The sequence below is a fragment of the Eleutherodactylus coqui genome, chromosome 4 (genome assembly GCF_035609145.1).
Source record: "Eleutherodactylus coqui strain aEleCoq1 chromosome 4, aEleCoq1.hap1, whole genome shotgun sequence".
NCBI lineage: Eukaryota > Metazoa > Chordata > Amphibia > Anura > Eleutherodactylidae > Eleutherodactylus > Eleutherodactylus coqui.
The window spans coordinates 212483399-212493290 of NC_089840.1; the positions used below are offsets into that span (position 1 = coordinate 212483399).

Consider the following 9892-nt stretch of genomic DNA (forward strand, 5'->3'; position numbering starts at 1 on the left):
GGGAGTCCCCTCCCTCTGTCAGCCTTTTACATGCCGTAATTTCACTGACTGCAACATGTTAAGGTTCAAACGCCTGGGATCCAAGGTTTCTTTGGTCCGAGGTATTAGAGGAAGTGCCCTACTGTCATCCGATAGCCAAGCACCCGCTCCACTAGCACCAGAGACACGTGCCTGGCTTCTAATGCAGCGCATTAAATGTGAGAACTCTCTTACTACTATTAGGTTGCTATACCCCACTGTTCCTTTTCCTGTATTTATGCTCTCAGTTCCAATGTCCAAATTGCATATAATTATATTTATTTCCTATTATGGCTTGGCTGTTGGCTCTAATATGATATAACATATAACACAGTTACACAGCGCTTCCCTTCTTCTCTGCCTTCTTGTGGAAATTCTTTCCATCAATCCCAATAAAAGCAAGTTATTGAAATGGCGCTAATTCTCTATGTGCTACTTAATATACCGTATATTTATTTTGCAGAAAATTCATTATTATTCAAATTATTCCTGCATGGATTGGTGTCCCTCTTTTTGAAGCATATAGACAAGTTTTATCAATGTGAGGCTTTGTTCACATCTCCTTTAAAAGTGTTCATCCAGGCAAAATAAATTTTGAAAATCTGCTCCGCCTGCTGTAAAAACATATAAGATGTCATACTCACCTCACCCGACTCCCATTGCTCCAGTTTGAATGGTTCCTAATCCCCAGCTGCTCTCCTTTTCCTGTTCCAGCAGGGATGACATCTGGATACTGAGACTTGTTACCGCTGCAGTTAATCACTGGCCAAAGCAAGCTGGTGATTGGCTATAGCAATCACATGTCTATGTCATCAGCCAGTAACAGGAGCCGCTAGGCATCTGGTGAGGTGAATATAACAACTTTTATGTTTTTCCAGTAGGCTGAGTAAAAATCCAAATACTTATTTTGCCTGGATAACCCCTACTATAGGACTCTGCTTGAGTCTTTCCAATGTTTATGATGGTATAAATAGCAAAGTCTGCAGCGCTATTCTTATTATTAACATACTGTGAACCCAACAGAACCCCACTGAGCTCTACTGAAGTCAGTGGGGTCTACCAGGGTTCACTGGTACCTGTTCTAAAATGGATCAGAGAAAACTCTCATAGCTCCGCTATAAACAGAAGCTGTAATACTTGTTTGACTTGTTTATTTTCTTGTCATCCGCATTTGTTCCTTGGGACATAGGAGGTTATAGCAGAATGCTGTGGCAGAAGCCATATCTGTCGCACGCCCAGGTACGAAATACCCGGGATCGTTTCTTAATGGAAAAAAAACGTTCGTGTACTTTTCCTAGAGATTATAGCGTAAAACACGCTTAGTAACTGCCTCACGTTTATGTGAGTTATGAGGGTTTCAATTCAGGGAGATGCATTTGTGATACCCCTGTATTAGCATGATGGTATCGGGAATAATATTACTTATAACTGCACAATGCCTAAAGCATTGAATGTAACATCTAAGGCACAGTTGCAAAGTAATGCAAAGTTCACAAGGAATTCCTATCTATGTGATATAAAAGTTTCTCGATGATGAATAATTAACATTTTCATTTCCCCTTTTTTTCTATATCAATGGTGATAAAAGGATCTGGCATGCCCGCAACCTAATCTGCTTGGCAAACAATTCTAGTTATAGAAGCAAACAGATATATGTTTAACTCATTTTGCTGCAAGAAGTGTTCTGAAGACATGGATTCTACTTTTTTTCTGCTGTTTTTAGCTTTTTTTGTCTTTGGTTATTCTCCCTGTCTTGGCGTACTGAGAAAACACTGTGACATCATGGAGCATGAATATTTTCAGACTTATAGTACTAGAATGGCCTGGACGTTTTGTGGATTTGATGAACTGAACTTCAGCCTTGCAGCCGTCTGTAAGTTCTATAACACTTCTATAACAGAAGACTTAAAAGAAGTTCCTGTAGCTTCAGACTGGCTTTTCCTTGAAATAGTCAATGTTAACATTACACCACAAGCTTTATCCCATCTTCCAAACCTAAGTTACATCTATATAAGCGGTAATTTTGTGATTTCACCAGTGGTCTTTCATGGCCTTGAGAAACTCTCTGTTTTGTGGCTGGAACAAACACACAATCAAACCATTGATGAACTTGATTTAGGAGGACTCAACATGCTGCAGGAGCTCAAATTAAAAGGTTTTCCTTTTTCATCTTTAAAGAAATCGATATTTGATGACCTTCATCTGCTGAAACATCTTATTCTGGATAACAATTTCATTGAAACTTTATCATCAGTAACTCAATATCTTCCTAAACTCCAAAATCTGCAAGGATTATCTCTCTACAGCAGCAATCAAATTGCATTCAGAGAAGCAGACTGCCTTTTGAGTGAAAACCCAACAGGTAATATGAGTCCCATACATTTTAATATAACCTATTTGAACATTGATGGACATCAAATTTATATTCTGGAAAACAACTCATTATGTAACTTTCCAAAATTATCCTTTTTAAAACCTAATATATATTATTCAGCTTTAAAAGCTTTGAAAAACTCTGGGATCCAAGAAGTTGACTCGTTTTCATTTTCAGATTCTCATTTTTCTGCTTTCCACATCTGTATTTATGTATCACTCTTCCAGATAAAGGAACTCCAGCTGACACACAATAACATAAAGTTTATCCATACTTCCAATGGATCTTGCAGCATACTGAAAATTCTAGATTTATCATATAATTCTATAAAAAATGTGTCTGCTTCTCAAATGAAGAAATTTAAAAACTTGCAGGAACTCAACTTGTCAAACAATAAAATTACCACAATTAACATATGTTCTGAGAACATCTCCATGGAGCTTGTTAATCTTAACTTGACCTTCAACTATTTAACTTCTGTAATACAAGATCAATTTCTATGCCTCAAACAACTGAAAACACTTTCACTGAGTAACAATAAAATTCAGAAAATTAGTAAGTATTCGTTTCGTGGCATGAAAAATCTGGAAGTTCTGCATCTAGAAAGTAATCATCTCTACAGTTTAGATGAATTTGCATTCGCAGGTCTGTTTTCACTAAAACAACTGACCTTAAATGAAAATGTCTTAGAAGAAATTAATGACTGGGCCTTTGAGGATCTACGAAAGCTTGAGGAGATTGCAATTGATGTTAAATATTTGATGCCCATGTGGTGGTCAAAGAAAATGATGATGCTAAAAAGAATGTCCCTGAAAGCACTTGATGATGTACTTTCAATTGAACCTCGATTTTTCAACCTTTTCGATGACTTTGAAAGTTTGAGCATCGAATCACAGGCTGTATTTATTGATATGTGTGATGAATTTCCATTTCACAAAGTTAAAGAACTCAGTTTAATAAATATCCATGCTTTTGCTTGTAGTAAAGGAGGATTTCAGGCGCCACTGGGAAAATTTATAAATGTGGAAAAGATATATTTAAAAGTAGAAGTATTTGTACAATCTAAAGTAAACATTTTTAATTCTTCTCTAGAAAATTTAACAAAACTTTCCTTATTTCACCTTGAAAGTGTAAATGAACCGGGTGGTGGCTCAGCATTAGATGTGCACAAATTATTTCTTGGCTTGGAAAACCTTCAAGTTCTGCATTTAGTAAATTTGAGAGTAGAGGACTACGGCTCCAATGTTTTGTTTCGAGATTTAAAATCAGTTCGTTTTTTGATGATAGAAAATGAAAATATTTACAGATTTCCGGACAATGTGCTTTCTGATATGGTTAGCCTAAAATATATTTTTTTGCCAAATACACAATTTTCTTGTCAATGTAATCTTTCATGGCTAAGTCAGTGGGTGACCTATGAAAAACAAATTTATTTTCCTGGCTTTTATCATCAGCTTTGTTTTGTTAATGCCGAAACTCAAAATTCTTACTTAGTCTCTTTCTTGGAAGAGAACTGTAATACCGAGCATGGTTTCATTACATTCATTATTACATTTTTCTGTACTTTGATTTTTATGTGCATCTCCCTTTTCTATGAAAGTATCTGGTGGTATAGTTTATACCTATTGTACACAATCCAATGTTGGCTGTATAATAGACAACGGAAAAGAGAACGCTACGAGTATGATGTATTTGTTTCCTACAATACTCACAATGAACAGTGGGTAACAGAGCGGCTTCTTCCTAACCTGGAGCAAAACGGTCCTCCTTTCTTTAAAGTGTGCATTCATAATCGAGACTTTGAGATTGGTAGAGACATAGTAGAGAACATTGTGGATAGTATATATAGCAGTAGATGGACAATTTGTGTTATCACTCGCAGTTACCTCCAGAGTAACTGGTGCTCCCTGGAGATAAGAATGGCAACATACAGGCTTGTAGCAGAGAGTAAAGATTCTCTTATCCTAATATTCCTGGATGACATCCCTAGAGAAGAACTTCAACATTACCACAAGCTCACTAGGATTATAGACAAGAAAACCTACCTGAAGTGGCCAGAAGATAGAGATGGGCAGCAGCTGTTCTGGGCCAGACTACGGAAAGTTCTCGCATACCAGGATAACCAGAAGCCATAAAATGTATGTTTACATTAAAATTGATTTTCAAATGTATTAGCTAATTACTAGGTATTATATCATTATTAGAGATGAGTGATTACCCAAATGCTCAGGTCCTCGTCATTCGAGTCGAGCAAATCGTAAAATTCGAGAGCTCTGTTCGAGTAACAAACCCCATTGACTTTAATGGGAGACTCTCTCTCTCTCTCTTCCCAGCCAGCCAGGCAAAAAAATTGCCGTTGACGTGCACAGCGTTGCAGCGGAGAGGGGCCAAAACTGACATGTCACAGCAGGGAGGGGCAAAAACTTTTTGTATGGGACCCGCTGGGTGCCGAACTTTTTTAGTTTTTTTTTTTTCGTGCGTGTCTCTCTCCCTCTCTTCCCAGGCAGACAAAAAAATTGCCGTTGACGTGCGCAGCGACGCAGCGGGGAGGGGCCAAAACTGACATGTCACAGTGGAGAGGGGCAAAAACTGGGGCGGGGTCGAACACAGAGTGATGCTCGCTCGAGTAACGAGCACCATCGAGTATGCTAATACTTGAACGAGCATCAAGCTCGGAAGAGTACGCTCGCTCAACGCTAATCATTATATTCTTTTGATGAGCAGATTTAATAGTCGTCCTAGTATAGAGCATAAACCACCCAAATACCTTTAGAATATTTAATATTAGATCAATCTCCTAATAACCATGTATTTTACCCAAACTGTGCACCTATGATATACAACCTCCATCTTGAAAGCTGCCAAGTTGGTGGACGTGTATTATGAAAAATGCTTACAATGAAGCATGATACAAATAGGCGTTACATGTGTATTTTTAATATTGTGTGTGTTCAGTTTGATGGGGGGGTCATAGGTAGTACAGTGTATGCAGTACATATAAAATTGAACATTAAAAGATATCTGTCACCTAGGACAGGTATGCCTATTGTCCCTCTGTATGTTTTATTCTGAAGTGTTGTGGTGTTTCAGAAAGAAAACACATAATTTGAAATGTAAATTCATAATTTTCCTTGTCTAGCCTCCTTATCCAAAAATATAAAATACATTGGTTCCTCACAAAATGCCAAAGCTTCAGTTAGGGTGCTTTTAGACTGGATGATTCAAGTTTGCAAGAGCGAATGAGCCAGTGACGTCAACGCTAGCTCGTTCGCTCTCATGCAGTCTTTTTAGACAACCAGATTCATTGTTGACTCTTTATCGAGAATCGATCAGTGTTCTGTATTTGTAATGTGAAACAGTGAACGATCAGTGTTTAAACTGAACAAGAAGGGAGCGAGCCAACTTTGATTTTTATGCCTTCATAAGATAAACGATGAGCAAAAAGCTAATGATTCTCGTTTGTCATTCAGTCATTGGCTTGAGTTTAACCCCTTGACTGGCACGCCCGGAAATTTTCCGGGACGAGCTCCACTGCCCATAGCGATATAGCCCGGAAGATTTCTGGGCTATGTATCGCTATGGGAGCTGCAGAGCGCAATGCCACAAGCTGTGGCATTGTGCTCTGCCTACACAGACCCACACAGAGTAGTTCAGGATTTTGAAATAAGAGGCAGGGAGATACTGCTGATCTGCCGGCAATCTCCCGCTTTAAATTTCAAACTCCTGCACTAGTTTGCTTACAGGTTGCCATAGAGAGCATCGGCTTGTCAGAAGCAAGCCGATGGTTTCTGTGGCAGGGAGAGCTGGTGCTTGGCTGTCAGGGGACAGCCAGGCACCAGCTCTTACAGCAGAGATCAGAGGAAACCTCCGATCTCTGCTGTGTTAACCCTTTACATGCTGCAGTCTATGTGACTGCAGCATGTAAAGGGCTGTCACCATCTGACCTCCAGAATGTGATTAGGGGGTCCTGATGGGTCTCTGTGGAAGTCCCTTAAAGGGATAAAAAAAAATGTTTTAAAAAAAGTTAAAAAATAAAAAACAAAAACACTTGCCTCCCTTTACTTTGCAAAAAATTAAAAATAAAATTACACATGTGTTATCCCTGCATCGTAATGACCCAGAGGAGGAAGTTAATACATTATTTAACCCCTTAATGACACGGCCCCTTTTTTTCTTTTTTCCCCATTTCTTTTTTTCCTCCCCCTGTTTAAAAAATCATAACTCCTTTAATTATTCATCAATGTCGCTGCATGAGGGCTTGTTTTTTGCGGGATGAGTTGTATTTTTCAATGGTGCTATTTGAAGTACCATATAATGTATTGAAAAACGTTTACAAAATTCTAAGTGGAGTAAAATGAAAAAAACTGACATTCCACCATCTTTCACTGCGTTTTGTTTCTACGGCACACAAACTGCAACAAAAATGACATGATAATTTATTTTATGGGTCAGTATGATTACTACGATACCAAACTTGTATAGGTTTTTTTTTGCTGTAGTACTTGTATTTTTTTTCAAAGACATTTAATTTCTTTAAAATTATTTTCTGCTGCATCTTCTGCGCGCAATAACTTTTTTATTTTTCCGTCGACGTACTTGATCAAGGGCTCATTTTTTGCTGCATGTCCTGTAGTTTACGTTAGTACTAATTTAGAATATATCCGACTTTTTGATCGCTTTTTATTGCATTTTTTCTGGGAGACAGGGTGACTGAAAAAGTGCATTTGTGGCGTTCTTTATTTTTTTTTCGGACGAGGTTCACCGTGCGGGGGAAATAATGCACTACTTTCATAGATCGGACTTTTACAGACGCGGTGATACCAAATATGTATTTTTCTTTTAGGATTTAGATTTTTTCATTATAGATATGGCAAAAGGAGGGTGATTTAAACTTTTATTACTTTTTTTTTGTGTGAAAAAGTCAGGAAAAAGGAAAAAAAAAACTATTACAAGTTGGCATTGGCATAATCGTAATGGCTTGTAGAATTACTTTAATACATTATTTATATGGCTCAGAGAATGCAGTGAAAAATAAAAATTAAAAACATGCCAGAATTACAGATTTTGTTAAAGGGGTTGTCCCGAGAAAGCAAGGGGGGTTCAGCACTTTTGTATGGCCATATTAATGCACTTTGTAATATACATCGTGCATTAAATATGAGCCATACAGAAGTTATTCACTCACTTGTCTCCGTCCTCGTGCTGTCTCTGCGTCCCCGTCGCCATGGTACCGTCTAATTTCTTCCTCAGCAGTCTGTTTTAGACGCGCTTGCGCAGTCTGTACTCTCCCTGCTGTGAACGAGCCGCTCCAGCGTGCCCGCGCGATACAGCTCGTCTGTGTGGTCAAGAGAAGGGAGAAACAGCTGTTTGCTGTATTCTCCAGCGGACTCCACCTCCCGCTGTGATGCGTTCTGCCGACCAGCCAATGGGGTGGCTGGATCGGCGTTTCATTCATTACAAGTGCACGCCTCCACCGATGACGTCAGTCACCTGCTCACGTGACCGGCGTCTCGGGAGCGCGCATGAAAGCCTCCTGGAAGCGCGGTGCACCGTGGAACGCACCCTGGGACATCACAGGCGCCATCTTAGATGAAGAACTTTATAAGTTATTATTTCTTCTAAACAGTAAGTAGGAAGCGGTTTATAACCGCTTTAAAGGGCTGCTTTATGCCGGGGGGGTGACAGGGGGAATGGGCTAATTGAAAATTTTGAGGTTTTGGCTCGGGACAACCCCTTTAATCTTGCCACTAGAAAAAATGGAATAAAAAGCGATCAAAATTTTACATGTTCCTAAAAATTAGATAAATGAAGACTAGAGTTCATCCCGCAAAAAACAAGGCCTTCTGGAGCTCTGGCATTGGAAAAAAAAATTAATACGGCTCTTGGAATGTGGCGACACAAAAGCAAACCTTAAAGAAGAAAAAATGCTTTAAATGTACAAAAATAGCAAAACAAAAAAAACTGTATAAACGTGGTATCGCCGGAATCGTGCTGACTCAGAGAATAATGTTATCACATTATTTATTCTGCAAACTGAACGCCGTAAAAATGAAATCCAAAAAACCAATGGCAGAATTTCTTTTTTTTCCTCCAATCTCACTAATTTTTTTTTACAAGTCCTCATATGGCCGTGTCAATGGAAAAATGAAAAAGTTATGGCTCTTGGAACGCGACTGCAAAATTAGTTGAAATTAAATGATTAGACCATTTAAAAAACCTGCCTTGGTGGGTATGACAGGGTGGTAAGAAACCTGCCACTCAAGGGGTTAAACCAAATGACTATCATTCACTTTCACTCATTTCAACAATTTTTTGAACGATAAAAGCACCCTTAGTTTAAGTAGTTTTCCAGGAGTTTGATAATAAATACTGTGTGATCAGTCCCCTGAAGCAGAAAGTTCCACAGGCACAGTGACATCGATAATCCCCTTTAATCAATCTATTGTTTTCTCTTTAACTGGTATAAATAGCCCTCCATATATATCACTGTAAGGTAAAGTCTACAATACTGTACAATTGTCATTTATTCAATTTTCTTTGTTTTTAAATTTAGGGGAAAGCACAGTGAAGCACATACGTGAATGTACCGGAACTCTTTGCTGTTCACCATACAGTTCTACTTATCAGTCTCTGTGAATCCATGTGAATCCTGTTGTACCACCTCTAACTTGCATACGAGATGTGATACAGGCGGGCATGAAGGCATACAAGTTCCATATGGTATCCTGCGGCATATCGGTCCACATTTGCTGTAACTGAGCCTCTAGATCGTGCAAACTCATGGGCTGTTGAAGTTGGCATCCCAGATGGTCCCATACGTGTTCTATTGGTGATAAATGTGGTGACTGGGCAGCCACAGAAGTGTGGCAATGTTGTGTAGGCATACCTGTGACACCCTTGTGTGTACAACCAAGCATTGTCCTGCTGTAAAATGCCTCTTGGCCATATATGTGTTCGTTGGACGATCTACTGGTGTTCTGTCAAGGGCGTCCTGAGCCCAATTGCTTTGTTTGCATGCCCTCATGCATCCAAGAGTGCCAACACCTCCTAACACTCTGGTCAGAATGGCTCAGGTGGCTCAGTTCATTGATACAACCATCTAACTTCTCGAATTCCTATAATGCGCCACCTCTCAAACTCTGTTAAATAGGCAAAGTTTCCTCGATTGCATCATTGAGGCATGTAGTTGTCAACAAGCCCTACACAAGCGGAAAAAGAGGTCCACAACACACAAGTAGTCTCTGAGAGCCTTTTTATAGGCTGATATTCGAACCACTTTTAGGACCTCTGGGGCTAAGACTGTTCATTTAATCAAGCCACAACTTTACTCATCTGCATATCTGCCTGAGATGTAACTGCAGGATGAATTTTTTTTCAGGAAAACAACAACTTCTAGGTGTTGGATTTTTGTCAGTATATTTTCATGGATAAACCATACTGAATATGTCTATCTAGGCATAAATGTGCCTATTATTATCATTTTAAAGTCATGCATTGATA

The 9892-nt window shown here is 39.0% G+C and overlaps 1 protein-coding gene across 1 annotated transcript; it reads left to right on the forward strand.

Annotated features, from left to right (window-relative positions):
* The first annotated feature begins 1710 nt into the window (after nucleotides 1-1710).
* Nucleotides 1711-9127, forward strand: LOC136624854 (toll-like receptor 13). Its single transcript, XM_066598785.1, has 2 exons — nucleotides 1711-4530; nucleotides 8946-9127. Exon 1 carries the CDS (start codon nucleotides 1711-1713, stop codon nucleotides 4525-4527), a length of 2817 nt encoding a protein of 938 aa, XP_066454882.1. The 3' UTR covers nucleotides 4528-4530; nucleotides 8946-9127.
* The last annotated feature ends 765 nt before the right edge of the window (nucleotides 9128-9892 follow it).